The following is a 27,675-nucleotide window of genomic DNA, read 5'->3' as shown; positions in this document are numbered from 1 at the left end:
TACAGAAAAAATTTATCTAAATTGACGTTCATATGTAATCATATAAAATCGTAAATAAGATATTTAATCTTGTAGAAACGAAACTTTATTTTACAAAGAATTGTCTATATCTGCATACATGTTATCATAATTATTATTGCTGATAACAATTGCTATTGATATAGAAACAATGGAAATACCTGCTCTAATTAATAAACAAACTGTACATATTTAATTGGAACAGATATAAAAAGTAAAGCTTAATACAAGTAAATACGACACTTCTTGTACATCACATTGAACTTTAACATATTTTAAAACATTCATAATTCTTCATCAAACTATAAAATTTTCTTATCTCTCTTTTACTAAAACCATTTTATTCGAAATTCGTGCATGTACTTACTCTGATAATTCATTAAACGCATACCTCTTTCGGAAGTGATTCTGTATACAATTTTTAAAGGTATTTTAAAAATTCTAAAAAATTTCATTGTCCTCTGCTCTCTTCAAATGCATTTCTCACAAAAGCGAAATTGAATTATTCACTTTAACTGCTTTCTTTTTACTTTTTACCATAATCATAAATTTCTTTATGTATAAACAGACCTAAAATCATCGTAAAGAGGGTTATGGGTCATTTCTACCATGCCTTCCGATTTGTCTAAGGTTTTGGCAGCTTTTTTCCCACGAGATGTAGTGCTTTCTCCAGATATACTTTCTCCGTCTTGCTTAAACATGGTAAACACTGTAGACATTGATTCAGCATATGATAATGGCTTATGAGGTAAACCACCTTGTCTATGAACTTCATATAAATATGGTATAAATATTCCCCCTAAAATGATGTAGGCGATCACAATCAAACTTAAGCTCATTATCATGTCTTTAACTTCTCTTTTAAGAAAGCAGTACAAACATGTTTTCGAAACGAAAGCTATTAGAAACACGATTTGAGTGATCCAGAGGCAGTGCCCTTCTCGATGATTATAAGGGACATTTCGAGAGGTGAATGCTACCACTAAACCGATTACAATAACATAAGCTATATAAATTTGAGACGTAACATATTCGTTCACAGAAACGGAACAAAACGGTACATCATCAACTAAAAATATTTTAGGCGTTTCAAATAACCAAAACTGTACTTCGAGGGCAATTTGTATCCCAATAATAAATCCAAGGGTTATAAATTGATTTAGACGGCTGACACGACCTCCTAAACCAAGCAATTCTTGTGATCTAAGATGCATCGCGTGAAGTAATAGGCAAGCAGATAGCAGAGCTAGAGTTATATTGTGACACACCCTGGTAATTCCACACAATATCGTTGAAGGACGAAAGATAAATGGTATTGATGATCCGAATAATAATAATACGGATAGCAATGTTAAAAACATCAATGGTAGGTTTCTTTTTTTCAGAGCTCCTTCGCACGATTTCATCAGAAGAAATGATATGATATAAATCGTTGATAAAATTCCGACAGTAGAGAGAACAATAACTGTTAATGACCACGGTCTTGACACCCAAATACCTAATCCAGATGTACCTAGTAATGTTTGAAATTCTTTCTTTTTATAATCTGCATTGAGTGGTATGTCTGTTGAATTTTGCATGGGATCGGTTCCATAAAACAATCTTGATATGCCGGGAGGTGATAAAAGACTGGACGATCTCGGTTTGTTTGTGTTAGCCGTATCAGTATGGTTTGGAATCAAAAATATATCAGATAACGTTAAGAATAAGCCATTTGCATTCGGCGCATCATCATCTTCATCATAATAACCAATCTGAAATGGGAATTATCAATTTTAAATATATTAAAGCTAAGTAACAAAAATAAGCTCAATATTAAATTTAGAAAGAAAAATTCTTTCACAAAAATGTTCTATTTCTACTTTAAACATTCTTAAATAAAATTTTAAAATAAAATAAGGAAATTGGATTGTCACATTCTAAATCTTGATTCACTTCGAAATTTTACGTTTTTTAAATTTTTACGTACGAACGTGAAAAATGATACAGAAATAGTTATTAAAAATATTGATGAAACTGGTATTGAATTAAAATTAAATAATATTTAGAAAATATATCAGTAGAATTAATAAATACAGTATACTAATTAATAATAAATTAATAAAATAAGCCAGAACTTGGTGATGATACTGTTCCACTTAATATTAATATATCTAAAGATTCCAGACCAGTGTTATTATTGGTATTGCTTTCTCCAGTATCACATTATTAGAAATAGGATAACAAGTCGTTATTGCAGCATGAAAAACATTGCGATACTAATCACAATGTTCATTTAAAATGGACTGTAATGTATTTTGTGCTGAGAGATTCAAAATCGCCCCTAACGATGTTAATGTTTGTCTTATTGTTTCTAATTCACATTTAATATAGGAGGCAGAAGAGTTTGATGCTCCAATGCAAGAACTACTATTTGTAACTAGGTTTTTGATTAGTTGGGGCATCTTTAGGAGAGTGAACACCTAATATAATTGCTTAATCTTGGATATAGATAAAAAGACTCTTCGGGGTGAAGTTTTAAAAAATTAACAATAATAATTATGTAACCATTCGAAATATTTGAATAACCGTAATAGAAGAAAAGTAAAATTATATTCTATGATATTAAAATAAGTTTTTTCCTTACCTGTAAAGTATTATCTTTTCCTATAAGGTAAATATTAAATCTTTCAGTAGCTAATTTTCCATTTCTGTCGAATCTTACAGTTACATTCCTTTCATCAAATACATTGCTGATGGTGAAATTAATTGTTTTCATTTCATTGAAAATGTCGGAATTTAACGATTCTTTAATTAAAGAAATACAATCGCTACCATAACTGCACTTCTTTTTCTGTATGTTCTTTAAACATTCCGAAAATGTCCAAATTATTTTAATTTCATCAGAAATAGGCTTACTAAGAGATGTATAATTATCCTCCAATGTTTCGTTCATACTGGACAATCTTGCAATTAATGGATGCTTTGATATATTACCTTCATTAAGTTCTTTCTTCCAATAATCTTCAAATCCAGAAACGGAGAGAATTTCTGGAGTAATTACAATGAGATCTTCATTTGTAGAATCGGTTAAATTAAGCAAATTTGTGAAATTTGTTGCTTTTTCAGTTAAGAAAAGCACCAGTTTAAATTCTTGAAGAAGCTTAATGACTTCGTTTGCAGCGATTATATTTTTACTCATTATTACGAAAGTCTAAATGAAAACAAATGATTTATTAATATTACTATATTTTAGGTCTAATTCAAATTTTAATATGCAAAATATTACTTAATATTTCAATACTTTTATAGTTTTAATTTATATTATTAATTCAATCTAGTATATGATTATATACATTTTACAAGTTAAATAACTGTTTATTATAATACAAAAAACATTACCTGAACTGACATGCTTCTATTAATGGCTGAAATATTTGTATAAGATAATATTTCGACAGTTATATTGTTTTGAAGAGCTTCTTCTTTTATCACATTTGTTGTTTCATCGAATAGATCAATATTAATAAATCCTACTTTATACCATCCAGCTCTTGAACAAAGAGAGACTAAGCACTGCAATGAAATATTCTTATTACTAGGCTACATTAACATTTTTATAAAGTTTCTATATTTTTGCTCTTAATATTTATAATTATTTCTACTAAGAAATAAATTTGTTATAGATGTTCTGTTATCCGGCAAGTTATTTGTAAATACAGTAGCCCCACGTTATATCGTATATGTCGGGAGACAAATCAAATGAACGATATATCAAAAGGCGCGATATAACCATTACGTCTATCCACCTGTTGTCTATTTTCGGTCTCCATATCAACTTGCTTTTTTTGTGGGTTGTATTTCATACAAAAAAAGATATTCCAAGCATTAAAACTAAGGTAATATTTTTTTGCCAATAGAAACTCAATGGCGATCGATTTTGAAAAAATTATTGGCTAAAGCGATTCTATATTTGGAAGACAAATAAGCGCGATATATACAAATTAGAGAAATAACGAGGGGCTACTGAATTCACAAGTGACAAGTGAAGGGAAATAGTTAAAAAGAAGACTTCATTCTCAATTTTTATTATTAATGAGTTAAATTAATTGACAGATAAACAGTGTTGTTCAAAGATTTTTAAAATGAAAATTATATGAAATTGTTTTTCTTTTGAGAAAAAAGTTACGAAACACATTTAGTTACCATCTCTTTTTTACCGTTGATTAATTTTATAATATGTAATGTTCGAATATCAAATATTGTATATAAAATAGAAATGAATAAGATTGCATTTAAATTGCTCTGTTCTCATGACTAAATTACTTTTGTTCGTGAGAATTTAACTTTTTATATAATTAAAAATTTAATCAAGAAGAAAAATAACTGTTATTTATCATATCTTTCACTGTTATCATAATAATGAAAATTAAAAAAAGATAATTTTCATAATTTTATTTTTTAAATATCATGTTACGATATAAAGTTCCTTCATATTTGCAAATAGGATCAAGGTTATAAACTGAATACGAAACATAAGTTTTTATAAATTTAACTATTTAATTATTCATTAAAATTTAATTATATATAATGAATACATGACTTTCATACAATAACGGGAAAATTCCACATCAAAAACTATATGTCTAGGATTTGTGATCGATATGAATGGAAAATTTTGGAGTAACGCTATTTGAAATAAGACATTTGTCTCTAGTTAAAAACATGAAAGTGAAACATGTTTATTTTATATTTAAAAAAAATAGAGAAAAACCACATAATTAAGATAAAATAAATAGAAAAATCGCTAGTTTATTTATAAACATATTAAGTAAAAGTCAAATTATTTTCTCCTATAATCTGAGTGAATTTTCTGCAATACAGTAATTCAATACGAACGTTTTTATTAAGCATATTGTTATAATATACAATTTACTTACCCGAGCTAATAATAAAGGAGAATATGAGGTAGTAATAATATTCGAAAATCCATTTTCAGTTGTCATTAATGGAACAGAAAATGCTTCCAAGATTTTCACAGGAGTTTCCCATATTGAAGAATTTCCAAGAGTAATTACACCTATAAAATATATAAAAGAAAATCAGACATATTAAATAATTAATAATAAATAAAAATAAAGACATTTCTTACCTGCTATCGGGGGTCCTCTATCATTTGTACATCCTCGTATTTGGATATGACCCAGATGTTCCGTCAATCGAAACACCTGCCTCTGAGCTACATCCTGTCTGTTGCAGGTGTCATATAAATGTATTCCTAAAAATATTCATATTATATTAAACGAGATCGAAAATTGATACTTAATCTACTACGTGATTAGGTAACAGAAATAATTTTAAAATTTTAAAATACTTAACATATTTAAAGCACTTATTAAGCATAAAAAACCATTTTAATTCTAAATTGCATACTTTATATTCGTTGAAAATTATTAAAAATTTGTCTTAATTTTCTGAAATAAATTAATATTTCTTAATACATAGTCATATAGGCTTATATTCATAAATGTGTGTATGGGTTGCTAAATATTTATTAAATAATTTCAATAAATTTAATTTGCTTAGATTATGTGTAAATCGTGAATACTAGTTCTTAAAAAATTATAAAAAGACAAATTATTTTTATATAATAATTCAGATTAAGCCAGCAAAATATTACTTAAAGAATGAAAATCTGTTTTAAATAAAATTGGCATAGAGTCAACTTGTTTAGTTCATAATCATGTCAAAAGCCATTATAATTCTTATGTAAAAATGCATTTTATTCGTGAAGATCGTGACATTCTTTATTTAAAAATAAAATTTACTAAATCTGAAATTCCTGTTAGACCTATAACAAGATGCTACGCTATTAATCAAAATTATAAGAATTCTTTTAAAAATGCATCTGCATTTTAATAAATAAAATAACGCCAATTTAAAGGAAATTCGTAATTTATAATTTAAATAATTAGTTTGTTTAAAATGTAAATCTTAAGTTAAATTACATTATTTTTATAACAAACATAAAATAAAAAGTTTTAATATAGTTCTCTCTGTAATCCGACATATATCGGACTGGCGGATGTCGGAACACAGCAGATTGTCGGATTACTGAATTTTGCATGTACGTACAATAAAAAACCCTACAATAGTGCGTACCCTACAATAAAAAAAACGTTCTTGGTTCACAGGTTAGGTTCACAGGTATTAAATCACGATTATGACTGTTTTTTCGACGGCACATGCAACAAAAACTAGCGACTGACAGTGTACACATAAATCAGTCTCTGTCGCATACATCAAGTGGTAACACAAAAATTTCATTTGTGCCGGCCTGTGGTAGAGTGTCGGACTGGCAAGTGATGGACTATAGAGACTAATGTATTACAGAAAAACTTCAGAATGTTTAAAAAGCAAACACACTTTTTGTTTCGAGAATATATAAGACTATAAATAATTGTTTTTATTCTTTCCTCCTCGAGGGCACTAAGAGATCCTTTTTTTCCATGTCTATCATTGGTTCGGCCAGACCCTCTGATGACTTCGGGACGGTCGGGTGGCAAGAGATGAGGCCCGACTCATCTGGGGCTTATCGCCCATGAAAAATTCCTGAGGTGCTCGTCCGGATGCGATACCTGTATCAAAGAGAAGGATATCTTATCCACCTTGTCCATTCGGCCGTACTTTTAAATTTTAACTAATTCTGATAGGAAAAGTTATTTTAGTGTAATAACATTCTACTCGTAATCACTGTTATGGCCAGCACAAATCCGAGAGTTGCAAAATTTAGTTTAAAGTAGTTTTATTGATTCATTTCGATGTTCAAAGAGAAATCAGATATTGTTGGAAATGATTTAATTTCTGAATAAGTAAATAGCACCTCAACCCCGTGAATCGACCTGAATAAATAGCAAAGGGAGATTAATGAGAGAAAAAGAATTAATAATTTGACATTAATCTTCATATATTCAGAAATATATAACGAGATTACAATAAATATAATTTGTCATTCCAAGGCCATATAGTACCAGTATTGAACCCGTTCTACAACTAAATAGTTGTTTATTAAATAGATTTAAAAATTTTCAAAATGGTACAGTCATATAGTCAGGTTTAAGGTACTTAAATAATAATATTTTTTTTCAATTAACTGAAAATACAGTACATTTGTCAATGATTCTGTTTCAATTTTTTACAAGATGAAAACACCGGAAAATCAAGGTTTCTATGGCTAATAATTTAGCAGATTATAATATATATATACTGTATAAACCTTATTGTTATGACATACATCTAACTTTTTTGTTTTTATTTTGCAAATTTTACCTGGAATCTCTAATTTTCATTTAAGATTAATGTTTATGTTTGCTCAGAGATTAAGATTTATGTTTGCTCAGCTCTGCAAGAAGCAAGAGAACTGATGCATTTTGGATATTTATTACTTAGAGATAATATCTAACTTATTATCTAATATTAAATCTAACAATACGTTAAGGTCAGTTGAAAATGACCTTTATGAATTGTTATGTTTTAGAGATTATTATTTAAGTTATATAAATTATTCAACTATTTTTCATCATACGTATATTGAGAGAACACGCGATGTTTCACATGCATTGTTAGTAAATTAAAATATTATATAACATGTCATTATTCAAGTTCTCTCAAGTCATTATATCTTGTTATTCATATTTTGTATGATTTTGTTACATTGGGGTAAAAGTCAATGCATCCTGCAGCAGGATTTCGATACTTATTAAAAAATTATTTAGATAATTTATTTAGTTTCTAATTACGTTTTTTACAAGTTTCCTTTGATGTTTTATGTAATTTGACAAAAACGAAAAATATGAAATATACCAGATGATTGTAATTAAATTACCCGTACGACGATGCCCAGAAATATTTAACACTCCAAATAACAATTTAGTTTAACGAATTTCGAAATATGCAGAATATATTTCCATAAAAAATTTGTACAGTTTCAAAATTTGCTATTAAGGCACTTTTGGTGCTGCAAGCAACTAAAACGCAGTTTCATTTCACTTAAAAGCGTAGTTCGTTTTGAATTTGGCAACTTTGAAATACACTTCCCGCACGCAGTGTTTTACTAACAAAGAGGATCAATTACAGTCGGCCTTCAGATTTTACACCTTCAGAACGAGGAGGACATTGAGCAGTATCCTCTGTATTGCTTAGGTCTCTCTATAGCATGAGGTCTCGTACAAATTAAATGTTCATTGCTTTTGATAACAGAAGTGCCATAGTGGCAATGTCGGGTTCCAATATTTTTATGGAAATGTCTTCGGCATGCCCTGAAATGTTATTATACCGAATTTGATTGTACTTGAACTGCTAAATATCTCTCTAGACCGCGTTGAATAGTGATACTAACTACAATCACTCTGTATATAAAATTAAGGAAAATATTTAAACGGATATACCAATTTATTTAAATATCTTTAGCTTGCGTTAAAATCTTTAAAGCACTAAATTAAAAAATACATTTACATTTTTGTTTGGTCTAGCTTTACTAATTTTTGAATCGTTAAATTATACGATTAAAAGTATCACTAATCAAAATTACTGCCTACCAGTGGCCGAGTGGAAAACCACTGAACACTGGTAGTTAGTCATTGGTTCACGCCTCGTCAACGGGCTGGTCACGTGGAGATTTTCGGATTTTCTTTACGTTAGTAACACCTAAATAGTGGCCAATTTCCCATAAAAGACCTTCCGGGGCATCCCTTTCTTGGCAGATCTCCCATGTGTTGCGTTGCCGTACACTATTAAAACCACGCTGAAACCAATCAGAATTTAACGTATAAATTAAGGATCATAAGTCAAGAAATTGCAGTTTATAACTCATTGCATAGGTGAGGCCGGATGGCCGAGCGCTCTGGGGGACTCGGGTTCGAATCTTAACGGGTCGAAAAATCCCCAGGAATTTTACGGGGGTGGTCCGTTCGGATATGTCGGGTCCTGCCTCTCACCACCCGGCAGCCCTACTGTGGGCCTGGTCGAACCCATAATGGGCTTGCAAAAAGAGGCCCTCTTAGTGCCCACGGGCGGAAAGAGTTAAAAAATATATATATATATATACATACTACGAGCATTTTATATACTCGTACAGATGTCTACGTCTTTATGGGATTCGAAAACGAATCCGGGCGGACATAAAAATCCAGGAATTTTTCGGGGGTGGTCTGTCCCAGATATATCTGGCCTCGTACCTCAATATACCCGGCCAGATTCACAATAATTAAGAAGCCCACTTGATGTCCAAAGGTGAGAGAGTAAAATTAAAAAATCCAGTAACGAGTTCCTTAACTTTCTCGGCAACATTTGGTTACGCCATCTGTTATGATATTTTATTAGTAAAAATGTTTACATTTTTAACTACTATAAAATGACAAAAAGCTTAATTTTGAGGGTAGTTATTGAGTTTTATAAAAAAAAAACTGTAAATGCACCAGTAGGGTCGAACTTAATAACGAGTAAACTCGTCATTAAGTTCGACCCTACTGGAGATACACACGATCACCATTATCTCTCCACCCCTTTGATCTTTAAACACCAACATTTAGTAGCATCAATCTCCCTGATACACAAACCTTTCTGCAAAATTTCAGAAATTTTCGACAAAAAGCACAGGAGTTATTAAGCGTCAAACAGGGTGAACAAAATCGTGCTCCCCTACACGCACACATACTGTACTTTTCTTCTGTTATATATAACAGCCGGAAAAGTAAAAAATAAAGTGCTCCGTGAATGCAGGTATTACTAAATAAAATTTTAGATACGTCACAAATTAGTACGTAATTATGTAATTATATATTACTTTTTAATTTTAAAACATTATTAAAAATATCTTCAGAATTTGATAAACGACTGAAAATTTTAGTTTATATTAATGATATAAAGCAAGAAAAATTCTATTATCAATTAAATTCAGAAACAAAATAAAAGTTTTATATTGAAGTTTTTTAATAACAAAAACGTATATATTGAAGTGATTATCTTATCTCTTCTATCAGTTGCTAGCATTAGTTCATTTTTCTGGGTATTATTACTTTCGAGGATTTCTAGAGATAGTACAGGATTAACGAAGAAATTGCTCATTTCTTTGTTAATCCCATACTATAGTAAGTATAATGGCTTTCTGCAAGCGTATGAGTTTGATAATCTCTGGCAATAAAATGGTATAAAAGAGCAAAGAATGTCTTTGTCTTGATGATGATTTACAGTTTCACTTCTGACGATTTTACAAATTTTTATATTTAATGAATCTGATGCCTACGGTAGCGTACTGCACAGTACATCAAAAAGTGTTTCTCTACTTTTTCGTTATATCTAGAAATGTATCGCTACTCAATAGAAAATTTTAAAATATTGATTTTGAATATATTCAAAAAACTTTTCTTAACATAACGAGCAATTATTTATTGTGACATCGTCACAATGGAGGGCTGAAATTTTTAGTCATATTTTTAATTTATTTAATTCAAAATATATGCTTTCTACCTCAAATTAGTACAGTAGTGTCTTGCCCCTGTGCATCATTCTTTTTTATTAACAACAGAGTCGTGCCGGTCATCTGTATAACTCCTTTCAGGAAACGTTTTGAATTGAAATAACGTGATTTTCGGTTTTCATCGGACATTCATGTATAGTTAATCGGGGCTTCCTGTCCCCTCCCTTTCCATATCTGCTCTTGAATTTAATATATATAAGTCTTTTCTCGAGATTATAGGATGACAGACAGCCGGACGGATGACAGTAGCAATTATGTCTACAATTTTTTTCAAATTAGAGTGATGCTATTAAATTTTGGTGCAAATATTCATGTTATTTATCCTTAAATATTTTGAAAGTAACTCTTGTAATATTCGTTTAATTTTAAGTTAAAGTGAGTATTAGAAAATAATTTTAAAAAAGGCGATTCTATGCAGTTTATATTAAAAAACCATGTATTAAAATGTTACAAATAAATCGAACAACAAAATTAATCTGTATTTGACGAATATCAATTTATCAGTCGAAATGCATTTAGGCTACACTCAAAACTGTAATAAAACTTCAGTCCTTAATGGATACCATCTAAATTTATCTTAAATAAGAATAAAATTTTTATTAATTAATTTCTATAAAATTACAAAAATACATGTTGAAAATGTTTTTATTTATTAACTTTTAAAATGTGAACTATTTAATATCCACCACTACGAAATAATTATAAAATATCTATGCTTGAATAAGTCAAATTACCAATAGAAAGAAAAGAAAAAAATTACGAGATTAAACAGGAATAAAATTTCAAAATTCATATCTATTATATTGTGAGTAATGAAAATTTTAATTAATATAATTGATTTTGTATTTTGTTTAATTATAATTATGACTTGTGAGATAATGCTGTAAGAGTTCATCAACCGAAAGAATGCGATCAGATGACTTACAACCAAAAAAATGTTCAGTGGCTTAATCAAAAGTTTTAATCTCTCTTATATCGATCATAAGGATAAATTTGTAGTATTAAATAACTTGTTATTGTGTTCGATGTTAGCTAGTACTCATTCATTTCTACATTGAATCACGCGTGATATTAAGTCACAGAAGATAAATCTTCACCAACTTGTATGGACTCTCATTTAAATTATTACATAATATTTTCTCTTAAAATTTAATTGAAAAATATTATGTTATATATCTAACTATTAAAATGAATTGATAACAAAATATATAAAATGGCTTTAATGAGATCATTTAAATCTTCAATAAGATAAATTGTAGCCATCATATTAGTGGCAACGATTATTTTTTAAGATCACAGATCTCTATTGTTTAGCATAAAACGAATAGCGCTATAAGGATAAGATATAAAATAAAATAATCACAAACCTTTTTTTGAAAGGTATAATTTCATTTGTAATAATTTTATCGTATAATTTTAATATATAATTAACCCACATCTAAAAATTATAAGATCAATAACACTTCAAATTTTGCTCTTGAAAAATTTTTAAAAAATCATTTAAACTTAATGTTTTTACATTCATTATGACCATACTAAAGTATAATTAAATGTTGTTTCCTGCAACTAATTAGTCCAAAACAAAGCTTACGTTTATTTTATAAATTGCTGTTCAACTACCGTACAGCTATTTACACAAACTTTTGTACATAAGATTTATATAAAAAGTTTTATGTCTTCAAAAAGAATTTAACAATTATTATAAGTATGTAATAATATTAAAAAAAATATAATTTATGCATATTTCTCGACAAATCTTAAGAGGAAAAAGAATGTATATGTACACACACGCACACACTTGGAGAGAATAGCATTTTTTTTCAATAGTTAAAATAAGAATTTTTAAAATGTTTACAGGAAAATTATATGCAATTATTTTTATTCAATGCAATCCAAAATATGATATGTGCAAATATAAAATTATTCAACAAAGTAAAGATCTGAAATTTTCGGAAAGTCAAATGAAAGATACATTAACATTAAATACCCCTGATTAAATTATCATCGTTATTAGAGAAGTTTTAATTACTTTTTTCCGGTATATCATATCAAAATTTTTAGCATCATCTTGATAAAAAAAAAGCATAAATTACAAGGAAAGATTTTCTGAATTAAAGCACTTATTTTTGAAATGCTTTGTACATATCTATATTTTCTGGACGATAACATAATTCAGTTGAGAAATTTGCATTGAATTCACAACTTATTATATAAATCAATATTCCTTAATAAACAAGTTTGCAGATCTTTATCGATCAGAAAAATTTTAAACTTAAACATGCTTTGTATATTTTACTTAAATTTGATTCACGTGACGTAAATTTATATTTTCAAAATTAAATCTTAAACTTTTTTCCTACCAAACTTAAAAGAATTAATTTATATAATCTGTAATGTAAAGCTAGAGATTTCATTTTGTTTGTTATTACCACTATTGATCAAACTTTCCATACATAAAATAAAGCTACCGGATAATTAGAAACTTAAAAAAAAATTTTTTTTAATAAAAAGACAAAAAAAAAACTATCATTTATATTATTTATAAAATAGATACAATGATTATGTCAATACAATTAACGTTGAAAGAGAATTTTTAAATTTATGTGCAAACAAAATTCATTGGGAACCAAATAAATATAAGTCTTATAAAAAAAAGATGTGTCTTTGGATTTATTTTCAACGTGGTAAAGGTTTAAAAAGAGCAAAGATATAGTAACTTTAATCATAAAATAATTTTTATACGCATTTATGATCGCGAAACAGCTCATTCCAAAAGTATCCGTATGCTTTCATTATCGCGGAATTAAAAAATTTTTTTATATTTTTATGAACGTTTTAAGCTTAAAGCCATAGATCAGATTTGATAAGATTATTTTCATGTACAAACTGATATTTTCTAGAGATCTTTGCCTCAAAGTTTTAAAGAAATGTAATAGCCCCAGGAAAGTAATCACAAGCCGTTCAACTCTCAGACATTGACTCACCTAAGTTCAGTTCTCGGGCCTCTTTTCGGCTATTGACCTCATTGACCGACCAGACACAAGCCATGGTTGATCTCACTAATTCCATTTTAGATCTGCCCAAAAAATCCTGCAGAGGAGCTAACAATCCTAGATTTACTTGGCCTGGATACATGATAGATTCGGGATCTATAGCTTGAATAATTTTGAGGAGAAAAATTGTAGCTATAATCTTCATATCGGTTTCTGTAAAAAGAAATTTTATGTTTTATATCTGGAAAATAAATTTTAAAACAAATTTCTAAAATTTAAAACTTATTGAAGTAATATATAATACACATTTTATAAATCGCTTCTTTAATGTTTATATATAATTAATTAATCAAAAATAATTTATAATCAAAGGGATATATAGAAATTTTCCACTTTATGTTTTAATTTCTTGCAAAATTTGATAATTTGAATGAATAAAAAGTTTGATTTTTCTTGTGTTCAAACCAAACTAGTATTTTAATTATTTCATAAGTCAAACCCTAAAAACTAATTCCAAAATATTGATGTAACGCAAAAGTTAACCCTCTAAATCGGACTTATTTCATAGCTGTGCACACGGGAATTTAGAAGTTCTTGCTCCAAAATAGAGTTATACCTACTTTGTATCAGTTCAGTTCTATTTATATTGTAAAACTTAAACTACGTTATGAAATAATATAGTTTTTAAAGCCCTACCTTTTTAAAAATCCTGCGAGTGGGCATGTCTATTTTATTAACATGAAATATAGTTTTAGCATTTTATATAATTTCTTACTCCAACTTCATAAATTTGTAAGTTATATTTAGTTGAATACAACTTTTCTATACATTTATTTACAGTTGAATTAACAATTACTGTCATTATGAACAAAAATAGATTATCATTTTATAACAAGGACTCTCTCTCTAAAAGGAAAGATAATAGAAGTTTGGGAGGAATAGAAGTAACGCCTGATGATTCATATAATTTTACCTAAGGATGCCTTTAAAAGAAATCTATTTTAATACTGTTGTGGTCATTATGGATTAAAATTATAATCTTATATTGCTTATTCAGATTGTTTTAAACTAAAACAATGCAGCAACAACTACTGTATTTAATTTGTTTTCTGAATGATTGAAAAAATTCAAAATGTAATAATGATTCAAAACGTTCTTTTTCAGATTTCGCAATGGCTCGCATGGCTGAAAAATTATTAAAGTTGAATAAAAGTATTCATTCAATATGTTCGTTATTACTTTTAGCCTATTTGCTGGAATATTTCTTCAATTTTCAACCTTGAAAGCGTTCCAAAATTAATTATAACTTATTATATGATGAAAAATGAAATATGATAATGTATAAAAAAAAAAAAGAAAGGGAAGAGAAAGATATAATCATTTAGCTTATAAGAGTTCTAAATGATTAATGGTAAAATATTAAACCATTAATCTCAGAAATGAAAGAAAATTTTAAAATATAACTTTTATATTTGTACAATAATAAAGTAAAATCACCCACTTAGATAGTAGTCATATCATTAAAAAAATCAGTCGAAAATTATTTTATCTTGAAATATTAGTTAAAATTTAATAATGTACGGTGGCAAAATTATACATTTCGTGAAAAATTTAAATTCAAGCGAAGTTATCGTTGCTTATTATTTTCCATTGACAGGTGTAATTATGAAAGAATATTAAATACTTTATTAAATTAGATTTATAAATTTTCAGGAGAAAAATTGAATAGAATGTTATTTTCGAAATAAAATTAAAAATTTTAGACATTATTGTCATATACAAATCAAAACGATTTGAATATTTACATTTGCACATTGATTGAAGTCATGAATTTATTAAATGATTATATACAGTATAAATATAATTTATACAAAACAAGGAAAGTGTAAAGCATTGAACAACAATACTTACATTTAATACAGAAAGATTTTTTACAAGAAATTTATTTTAAAAATCAATAAAAATAAAAATAAAATAAATAATAATGATATAAAGAAAGTATCTTTTATTTGATCCTATCAATTAAAACGTTTAATAAAATTTCAGAAGCTTCAAATTGTACGTTTGCTGAAAACAAAAAGAAATGATTAAAGTTTCGAACAATAGGCATTGGTTGTTACATAAAACTGAATGATTGCCAAGAATATTGTTTTTCCTGGATATGGTTTATGAAACTGTTAAGACTTTTCTTTCCTCCTTCCGGGATACTAGTAGTTGAATTGAAGGGCACTAATGAAAATTATTTACGTAAATTGATTAAGGTTGCACGACTGGATGAATTTCAAAGAGATTTGAAATGAATGCGTTATGTGGATTAGTACATTGTAACGAGTTATTTAGGTGAACAAATTAAAACTTTCTAATGTATTAAAAATTTTAACTATATAAGAAAATATAGTTTCTTAGATCAGTACGAAAGATTTTTAAAAAACAAAAATCGAGAAATTGATATATAAAAATATTAAGAAAACTAAGACAAGAACACGCATATTTCTTGTATTTGTTGCATAGTATACAACAAAATTATACTATTTATGAACAAAAAAAAATAAACCAATATTTTTTGTTTTTTTTTTAAATTCTTATTATTTTTAAGATCATGAAATATCTATCTATATTATCCTGATAAATAAATATATTCAAGTTATATTATAATTTATATTGATATATACATAGCATATATAAAATTGAAAACTTGATATCAAAGAGGAACACTTGACTAAAATTTTAAATAAATATAGATAAATATCGACATATATTGATTGACATGCTGTTAATTTGTTATAAAAAGATACAACTATGCTTACTTTACAGCTATGCTTCAATAACCATACCCTACAGGCAAATCCACTGAAAATATTAATGGCGAATCTTATCAAATATATTAGATAGAAGTTTATGATTCTTTTTTTAAACAATCGGTACCATAAATACAATCTAAATCTGATGCAGACATACCTTTGGTTTATAAGATAAAAATAATATTATTATATATTGGTATCCAAGAAAATAGGTTAAGTTTTTGAGAATATTTTAATTCCATTTAAAATGATTAAAACAGCTTATTTCAAACCCACTTATACCATAATAATTTTTACTAATAAAGTAGTTCCATCTAAATTATCTATAACTTAACAAATATTTTAATTCTATACACATAAAGCAATATATTATTATGAAGATCTACATCAAAATTTAAGACAAAATGGAAAAAAAAATATTTTTTTATTTGTGATATTACCATAGCAGTTCATAAATAAGAATTCATATTTGATCCATAGACTATTTTGTATTGTTAATCTAATTCTATATGATCATACTACAATTAAAACACAAACAATTTGAATAAACTTATTCATGTAATTAATAATCTTTTTTTTTTTTGTTAGGAAAACATGTATAAAATAATCGCTTGTTTAAAATATTTTATGCAATGTAAAACATATATACAGTAATTATTAAGAAATGTTTAAAGTTATTGTTTTGAAATGTCAATATTTAAAATAAAATATTTCTAATAACTGAATAAAGTGTGAAAGAATCCTTAAGTCATGTTTGTTATTGAATTTTTCAGAACTAAATAATATAAATTATTTAGTTTTGAATCCGTGTTATTCTATTTCTATTTATACAAAAGTAGAATAATATCGATTGAACATGTTTCCCGATATTAGTAGTTTTTAAAACCATTATAATTTAAATTACTGTATTTATAGCTTTCAATTTTCCCCAACTTAAAAATAAATATTCTAAGAACATTGCATTAAATTTCTTGGTTTTATTACGATTTTTCTTTTTCAACTTTAGAAATTTGACTTTTAATCTCAGATTTAAAATTCTGCTAAACATACTCAAAACCAGAAAAAAAGTAATTTGATTCTATATTAAATATTTCATAATTATGACTTTCATTAAATTTTATAACAGAGTTACATAAAAATCATTATTTTTAAGTCTTCGCAATTAGTTATTTAGAATTTGGATTGAAAAATTACGCAAAATAAATCTTAAAATATAAAAAAAAAATAACGAATTTCATCATCATCTAAAATAAAAATTTTCTAAGCTTTTGAAGCTTTAAATCCGTATCAATTAGATCTATATGAAAAGGAACTTTTATAAGAAATTAAATTTAATTATAATTATTATTTTACATTCAAATGTATAAATTATACAGACAAATTACGATTCACGGGATTTATTGATACTATTTAATTGAAACATTTTCGTTATTTCGTATTTAGATCAGGCAATGAGAAATCAATGAAACGATTAAAAAAAGCTTGCAATTAAGTAAGTTAAACCCAAAAAAAATTCAAAAATTAAATATAAGCACGTGATTTTTAAATATTTACGTTTTATTTACAAATAAAACCTAAAGGTCGTCTTATTGTCTTTCATGCATTCTGTATCAATTCACTTACCTTGTTCCTTTGCAAACGCTATTAAGTGAAAGTGTCGAGGCCGAAAGCCACGTGCGCATATAAAGCTGAATGCTGTATTATACTTGACGTCACGCGGCAACAGGTGAAACAGGTTTTCAAAGTATAGTGAAAGTGACTCTTTCAAATGAAATGTTTAATAGGAAATCTCAAAAAAAAAATTAAAATAATTAAATATTAAAATTTTTAATTTATTTATAAGCGTTCATACAACAATAATTTAAAGCTAATAAATATTTTTCTTAAATTCAATTAGTAAATTTCACTGTTAATATAATTTATTTGCATATTTAAACGTATCATTTCCAAAATTATGTATAGTATTTTATTAAATACTCTTTATTATTTAATTCTTTTTAAATAAAAATTGCACAGAAAAGCAGTATTAAGTAAACTTTGTACAGAATTTCTGTAGAAAATTATAAAATTTTAATATTTTGGTTTTCAAAAATATTTAAATAAAGAAAGTAAAACTTTGAAAATCATAGAAGCGAAGAGATGACACGAAAACTCATTGATTTGAAATAAAAAGAACTTATTTTTTTTTATTTACTCACATATAGAAGTTGTTCTGCTCTCAGGTAAATCCTTTAAATTTTATTATGGTTGCACTGCAGGTTATTTTTATCCAAGTGTACAGTACAACCATAAAAAATGAGATATACAAATTTTTAATGGATTCGTGGGAAAAGGAATTAAACATTATATTGCACATATTAAGTTAACAAATGTATGTTTTAATTTACTATAAATTTACAATTAAATATAAAAATCGAATGTATATTATTGTGACATCGTCACAATGTCGAGCTGCAGGTTTTAATCATATTTTAATTTAAAAAAAATCACGTGACTTTCCGGTCTGACCCGGAAGTTTGTATACGGTTAATCGGGGACTATGGCCGCAAAGATTTCCATATCTGGTCTCGATTTTCATCTAACTCCATTCGCTACATTAACGGAGAACAAACGGACGGACAGTGGGAATGTATACGTCTGCAATCTGAAAATTGCAGCATAACAACTTGCTTATTATTTATACCACTCAGAAATATATATACTTATAATCCTTGTAAAAATTTCTCTTAATTGTTTAATTTTTTATTAAATTTTTCAATGTTTTTTATAGCGTTATTTCGAACAAAGTCCTACAATTTACATGATTATTGCACAGTCTTTTAAAATTTTTATGTAGAATTCTAGTTAAAAATATAATTAAATCTATATAAATATAAAGATTGCAAACTCATTTTTAAATCAGCGGATTGTCTTTTGTGATTTCGGGTCACAATTAATATTGACTGGGTTATGTGTAGAGATGCATATGATAAAAGCCTTGATATAGATTTTAATTATGATATAAAAATGAAAATGTTGAAACAATGATTTGCAAATTTGTTCTATTTAATTTATACTGATTAGGAATAAAACTCAATTTAAAAAAAGAAAGGGGGAAAAACTATAGAAGACTGGTTACAAGCTAATAAATCTTAAATAAAAAAAAAGTAACGATATTATTCTTATTTGCACATTTTTATGTGTAATCTTCGTATATCTTTCTCAAGCGTTATGAATATTTAGTGAATTTTTTATTTAGACACGTAAAAAGAATTATTAAAAAATAATTTAAGTAAAATAAAATTAAAAGGCACTTTCAATTGATGAGAATTTTATTTCTACAGCTTTATAAAACATAAATATCGTAATGATAACATGAAATTAAAAAGGCTGACTGGAAATTTGATTCCCTTATACACAGTCAATCATTTCAACTAACAAGATAACAGAAAATTCGAAGTCTGAGTCACAACTCGAATAAACTTCCTCAACAGCATTATTCTGATTTCGGGAAAGATACTGTCACGATTTCTACCACGGTTTTGATTTCTTGTTGATGGCGTCGCCATTTAATTTTAATCGCATGGATCGTGACTCAGATAATTCAGATATGTATTTGTTTTTTTTCTTTCTTTTTTATATAAAATAGGAAACAAGAATATCTGAACAAGGAAGTTTTCAAAATGTTTAACCATTAAAGAATATTTTGAGAAAATTGATGTGAATAAAATAAATATCCTAAAAGAAGTTGCAATTTCAGCTCAAAATTCTTATTGCTTTTCAAACACGCGTGATTTTCATATATTTATTATAATTGCAGCATTTACAACTGATTTCTTATCCAAGAACCATAGCACTTATTAAAATCATCAAATATGCTCATTTAATAACATATTCAGGCTATTGAAATTGATGTTCAGTATATTTAGTACAGTACATATATATCATGAAAAATCATTATGCTTTATGTCGTTTATTATTACTTTTTAAATACTTTTTACCTTATGGACACTAAGAAAACTTCTCTCTCCGATACCCATTGTGAGTTCGACCAGGCCCACAACGGTGGAGGCCGAGTAGCGAGGGAAGAGACAGACCGCCCATGAAAAGTTCTTGGGGTTGCTCGCCACGATTTGACCCCTAGAACCTCTACCGGAGCGGTAGACTCCCTAACCACTTCGTCCACCCTTTTTATGTCTTTTTAAATATTTTGTTTAATAAAATTAATTACTAAGTAATTAAAAAAAATTAGAACGTATTCATCATAAATTTGTTTACATTTGAATCGAAACATATGTTTTTCACTTGAAGTTATTTAGAACGAATAAAACAATTAACACTTGCTATATATACATATAAATATGTATTTATTTTAATACGAATTTTGAAGTTTGGTATCTGATAGAAAGATACTGTAGTGTTTGATGATATCGATTTTTACGGGTCAAGAGATACTTAAGATATGTAGGCCATCTAACATCTTTTAATATTTATAATTAAACTTTAATTCTTGTTAATTTAAATTGTTTTGAAATCAATTTTCAGATAAAAAAAAAGTGTTAATATTTTTTATATTTTTCGATGCTATAAACTATATTAAATCGCAAATTTTAAATTTTGTTTTGAATATTTTCTACTAATCTATATATAAAAATTTATCATAATTACTCAATAAAGTTTAGAAAAATAATTTTTAAAAATTTTTAAAGTTTTATTTTATAATTTCAATGTATATTAATAAATTGTATAATACTGTACTACTAAATGACCTGAACAAGAAAACTTTTAATATTCACATCATCATTAAAAACGTGTCCTTAAGTTTTTTTAATGATCGTTTTCATAATATGACCTCTTTATCGTAATGTAATTACAAACGTTTAAATTTACATAATTACAGAAATGTATCAAGTAATTATCAATACTGGTGTTCTTAAAATAAGAATAAAATGCAATCAATTTTTCCTTTGAAAAAAAAGTCTGAAAAATGTAAGCTAAATTTAACTAAAGTTACAAGTTGTATTATTGCAAATGTTAGTAAACTTTATTATAAAAGATTATTATAAGCATAAGTTTAAAATTTGATTTTACGATGATGATTTTGAATGTCACTAATACTAAAGAGCTATGAAGTGAAAAAAATAAATTACATTTACTCTTGTTTTTTATAAAATGTACAACTGCCTCTAGCTCTAGTTATTCCATAAATGATCCAAAAGGAAGAACCAATTCTATGCTTCGATTATATCGAAAATTTATAGTAAAAAAAATATATATATTATTCTCTCCCTTTAAGCTTGAAATTAGATTATTACTTTTTATTTATATGTTCGCATTATATTATTATTATGTTAAAATAGAATACAGAAATAAATTTAAAATATATTCATTTTGCAAAATTTAGTATGTTTTATTGCAAAATAATTTCACAATTGTCGAATAATATTTTTTATAACAAATTTTAATTACAATAATATTTTTGTTACAATCAGTTTGCATCACATATTTGTAAAATCAGAACAACAGAATTGTAAATACAATATGTAATTGTTTCTGCTTCTATAGTTTGTTATTTAACTTTGTTTAATTTTAAAATTAAATTTTAGGAAATAAGCATAGCTTGCTTAATTTCAGTTTTCGTATTTCATACCAATTTTGGTTATGGAAAAGATGTCATAGATAAAAAGAATTGATTTTTTAAATAAAATGAAATATTTTATGGTAAAAGAACTATTGAATAAGTTAAAAGCTAATTAACATAAATTATAATCTTCATTTAATATTATAAGCTTCTAGAGAAATATTATTTATTCCTTAATTTTTCATGAAAAAGTTATAAAACACTTTAAATAAGTTATTGTATTCAGGGTATGTTTCATAAGAATTAACATTTCTAAAATCAAATATAAAATTTAACAAATTCTTAGAAACTTTACATTAAAAAATTATATTAATAGCTGTTAAATATTTAAGAACATTTTATTAATGTTTAAAATATAAAATACCTTTATTTTTTAAAGAAGGGTACTGAAAAGTTTTATATTTCCATCATTTTTATTAACTTATAAAATTAGAAATTTTTCTAATCAAAATCATAACTTCAATATTAAAGAAGGTTTAGAATAAATAAAAACGATATAAAGTTTATACTAAATAAATCTTTTTATTCTTTTTATTTTAAACTAATATTATCAGGATTTGCAATACACCCAAAATCAAATGCGATATATGAATTTGGTTTTGTTTGTGTGTATCATTCCCAAATTTAACTAATAAGATAAGAAAAAAACAGATAAAGAAGTCTAAATAATACTGTTATATGAGGAAATTTAAAAAAAAAAAAGTTAAAAACTAACACAATAATAAAATAGTATAGAATGAAACTTCGATTTAATGCCACCATTTGTTAGTTTCTAAATCATAGCGCAGAATCGAGTGTTGCGTTAAACTGAAGTATCTAAAACATTGTGAATTATAGTAATGAGGTGTGCTATAAAGTACATGTAAGTCTGAAGTTGGGAGGTTGAAAGTCACGCGATTTCGTGATAACGTGCTTTACAACGTAAATCGTATATTTTTGTAATTCACAGATACTGAAGGATTATTAAATTAATATTTATGACAAAAGATACATTCGTGAGAGCATCAATTGAGAGAGTAAGGCTAATTATGAGGGCATTATATTAAAGTCTGATTATATATGTTGTTTTATTTTGTATCTATATTCAGTTGCACATATCCATGTGATTGACTATAAATAAATAAAATAATTAAATTTATTAACACGTTTTAAACAAAGTTATTGATAACGTAATTTAATGAACTTAATCATACTTTGACTTAATGTCATTGACGTGTGACCTAATTGGAAATGTCTCGCCAATTTCATTTCTCAGAATACATAAACATAGTTGAAAGGTTGTGGTTAATTCCGATTTCCAGAATCGAAAATTTTCAATATTTCTTAGTAATCTATTTATTTGATTAAAATGCTTATAAATATTAATCATTCTACTATCGAGGAAAAATAATTTCAGAAAATAAATATTTCTATAATTATATATANGTATGTAATAAAAATAAATTAATGAGGTCAAGTTTAATGTTCCATAAAAATAAAACAATATCAAGAGTTTAAATGCGATTGAATAATTAACAAAATATTTGATCTTTGAAGAGTGCCTTCCAGTGAAACGTTATCCTATGGGCAAAAAGGGAATTGCATGGGGCCTCCATCAACAGGGGCTCAAACCAAATCTTTAATAAGAAAATATTCCTCCAAAAAATTGACTCGAAGAAAAATGTCCGAAATCGACATCGTACATGGAAGCCCCTAATTCACGGGCCTTACGAAGCTATAACGCGCCACTGGTGTCTTCTTTTCTTAAATCTTATTATTTGTAATGTAACTACTGATTTTCTTATAATTTCAATAATAATTCTTTCTACAAAATTAATTTATTTTTTAAATTCTTTATCAAAACGAACAAGTGCTAGATTTGACTAATTCTGACCAAGGTAAGAAGTGATAAATATAAATACTGTATACTCAATTTTATAATTATTTTTATAATTTAACTAAGAATTTAATAATAATATTTATATTCTGGAGATAGATTCCTTATTAAAATCACTTATCTCCAGAATATAAATATCATTATTAAAATCACTTGTGATTAAAAAAAAAATTGTTCAAGTTTCTCACTCTAAAATCACGAAATAATCACCTAACGCATTGTTGCATTCAACTAATAGAGATCTAAGTGTATAAATACCTGATTATTCATCTCAAGTTTTGAAGATAAAATATAAAAAGTTAGATTTTTAAAAAAAATTCATAAATTTTTTGAAATTTTATATATATGCAACTCAATATAATTAAATTTAAGAAATACATAATTACATATATAAACCTAGATAATTTCATATTTCATGTATTAACATATAGGCTATCTAACATTTCATCAACAAATCAGTAATTATTCTGTATTCATTAACTTATTATTAAAATTACATTACTTGAATTCGAATCAAACCGATAGAAGTAATTTTGTTAAATACCAAACGTACCTATCCCAAAGTTAAACCTATTTATGGTTTATTTATGGATTTATTTATTTCATATGTGTATTTTATATTCTTGTCAGCATGATAGCTACAACGATTAGTATAGGTTCTCAAATACAATAATTAAATAATTGAATTCTAATTCTCTATAATGACGAAAAACACAGCCCAAATCTGCCGCTAAATCATAGATGCTGTCGTACAGTCGTAACTTCGTTAAAATTTTTAGTCAATTTCGACATATAAAATTTACAGATACTAATGCTGGACAATAACGGATTTTCTAACGGCGGACGCCCACCAGTGACCGAGTGGGTACAACCACTGAACACTGGTATAGTAATTGGTCGCTGGTTCGCGCCTCGCCAATGGGCTGGCCATGTGGAATTTTCTGTGTTTTCGTCAGGTTAGTAACACCCGAATAGGAGTCAGTTTCCAATAGAAAGTCCTCACGGGAGGCATTCTCTCCTTGGCAGATCGTCCATGTATTGAATTGGCTTGCATTATTCCATCAAACCAATAACTTATATAATGGCGATCCGATGACTAAAGCGAAAAAGACGTCATCCTACTTTCGAGGGACCACGTTTCAAATCTAGATTAGATCTTCAGGAAATTTCAAGGCCCGGTTATGTTAGATCCCCTTTTCACCAGTCTGCTGGTCAAACTCAGACTGACGAAAACCTTAATGTCCGAAAGGCAGAAGATTTAAAAATTTATATAATACTTCCAATCCATAAAAGAAAATTTATTGAAATTTTTCATGCTAATTATTTATATTCTTACAGTTAATTTAATCAAATAGGATATAAATGTTTTCAATTTAAATGTTCGAATTATTTGTTTAGCTCTTTCTGCCCTGTGGGCACATGAGAGCCATTTTTCTGGGGGGACCATCATAGGTTCGGCCATGCCCACGATGGGACAGACGAATAATGAAGGAGACCCAACGTATCGAAACAGACTGCTTGTGAAAAATTTCTGAGATTCTCAATCCAGACTAACAGGAGGCCTCCCTAAAGAGCTGCAGAGTTGATGTCTATTTCCTTGGTAAAAAAGATATATGAAACATTCTTAATTAAACAATCGGAACCTTTTATATACTTTTTTTAATACAGAAACTGATTTTGGATTTAGTTGCTAACTGTATAAATTAAATTTAAATTTTTTCATAATTTTTGTTCATTCAAATATGTACATTTACAAAACATTTTGAAAAATTGAGTAACCAAGAAATTAATGCACTCAGCAATGGAAAATACGTTTTAATGCTATTTTCAATTCAAATTTTTATTTATATATATCTGCATCAAAAGAATAATTTTTCATATGTCATTTGGAATATAAGTGGAACTGGAGCTTTTAAGATTTCAAAAGTAGTTCAAATTAAAAAACTATATACAGTAATACCTCGATTTACGCTACCCCGACTTACGCGAACTCAGAGTTACGCGATTTTCAAATCTCGTAGATTCGTCTTTTGTTTGAGCGCCACGTAACTCTTGATTACTCACTCCCCCCACACTATTGTTCAGCTTACATGTTCGGACGTGTCGCGCGGAATCGACGCATAGCTACAATTTATTTTGTGTTATTTATTTCTGTGTTTGTTATATCTACGAAGACTCGAGAGACTCTGTGTGGTGATTTCTTGTAACCGTGAACGAATCAAAAGACGAGATAATAGATAGGTTGAGGCGCACGTTTTAAACGTGTAAACGTGTACATGTGACGTTCGGCGCCACTTTCTCGTAAGCCTAAAAGTTTGACAATGGTGTTTGGATAGTCGGTGGAATCACGCTCGACATTCCAAACACCATCGTCAAACTTTTAGGCTTACGGGAAAGCGGCGCCGAACGTCACACGTACACGTTTACACGTTTAAAACGTGCGCCTCAACCTCTCTAATATTAACGAGAACATCTATTAGCTTACATACATCCGACATAACAGAGATTCCAAACAATAAAATAAGGAATTTAGCGACTACAGACGATATCAAAGAAGCCCTGGAGATTTGTAATAAAAACATTCAAGAGGCTGTCCATAATACCAAGCAAGAAATCAGTGAATTGATTAAAAACAATATTATACAGAGTAAAAATGAAACTCCTGTTCCATCTGTTCTGTCATATAGTGCAATACTAACCAGAGGCTTGACAACAATTCAACCAAAGCCAAAACCATCACCACCTTTACCTACCTGTACAATACTGGTTTATAGTGAAAACGAGAACTTTACCTCTGAACAAACAAGAGCAACTTTGACCAAAAGTGTGGACCCAACAGCAGCTGGCGTAGGGATAAAAAAGATAAGAAAAATTAACCAGGGGGGAGTCGCAATTGATGTTTGCGATGATTCAGATGCTGAAGTTTTGGAATGTTTATTGGAGAAAGTCTCGGGACTCAAGGCTCGTAGAGGAAACCTACAACGACCTCTTATTAAGATCGTTTCGGTTCCTAAGTCTATCACTAAAGATGATCTTGAAAAACACATTTGTGAACAAAATTATTTGGCGCTTCGTGTTGAAAAAGATGAATTTCCAGATTATGTTAGAGTTAAATATGCATTAAAACAAAAAAACAGTGAATATCTTTCATGGATCATTGAGGTCACTCCAAGTATCAGAAAACGATTACTTAGGGAGGGAAAGATGTACATCAAGTGGAGTAGTTGTCCGGTGTTCGAATACATTCCAGTTAGACAGTGCTTCAAGTGTCTAGCTTTCGGACATTTTGCAAAGGAATGCCCGTCCCCAAAACGTGTCTGCAGTCATTGCCAAGGTGATCACTTGTTTAAGGACTGTATAGATTCAGTATCTTTACCACGTTGCACCAATTGTGTAAAAGAAAAACGTGAACTATTTCATCACAACGCTATGGACAAAGAATGCCCTAGTTATATAAGAGTTAAAAACCAATATTTACAGAAAGTCATATGTAAGGACTAATCTATGTATACTGTTTTTTCTGAACATACAGATCTATTTTGTATTTTAATCTTGTTAACGAGTCTAGCTTTCATATTAGGCTTCTGTCAATTGGTACAGTATATAATGAGCTTTGTTTATAACTAATGCAGTATTCTAAAGTATTGCGTTATACTGTACATTCTGGTCTCTTCTCACGTACCTCATGTTTGTTTTGTATCGTATTGTCTATTTTTATGTATTTGATTTCATTGTGTTTCGGGAAATACTGTAATTTTCTCTTGTATCCCATTAACTGTGTCATCAGGTAATGCCAAACGCGGGGCCTGGTCTTGTACTTATTTTTGGTACAATAAAACATAATGAATGAA

General features: G+C 27.7%; 1 protein-coding gene across 1 annotated transcript in view; it reads right to left on the bottom strand.

The window, feature by feature from the left end:
- Positions 1–73: 73 nt before the first annotated feature.
- The window catches only part of LOC111638144, a 36,858-nt gene continuing 9,256 nt past the window's right edge, over positions 74–27,675 (bottom strand). The window contains exons 2-7 of the mRNA XM_023383788.1: positions 13,519–13,740; positions 5,150–5,275; positions 4,938–5,077; positions 3,400–3,573; positions 2,645–3,211; positions 74–1,772 (exon numbers count right to left, since the gene is read on the bottom strand). Coding sequence (XP_023239556.1) covers positions 573–1,772; positions 2,645–3,211; positions 3,400–3,573; positions 4,938–5,077; positions 5,150–5,275; positions 13,519–13,732 — 2,421 coding nt within the window. The 5' untranslated portion in view covers positions 13,733–13,740 and the 3' untranslated portion in view covers positions 74–572. The remainder of the gene's footprint in view (positions 1,773–2,644; positions 3,212–3,399; positions 3,574–4,937; positions 5,078–5,149; positions 5,276–13,518; positions 13,741–27,675) is intronic.

This window comes from Centruroides sculpturatus, unplaced genomic scaffold (assembly GCF_000671375.1).
Source record: "Centruroides sculpturatus isolate CEXI.00-Female unplaced genomic scaffold, Cexi_2.0 scaffold1164, whole genome shotgun sequence".
Lineage (NCBI taxonomy): Eukaryota > Metazoa > Arthropoda > Arachnida > Scorpiones > Buthidae > Centruroides > Centruroides sculpturatus.
Note: the sequence above shows the minus strand (reverse complement) of the source record. Positions and strands in the feature narration are given on the sequence as shown.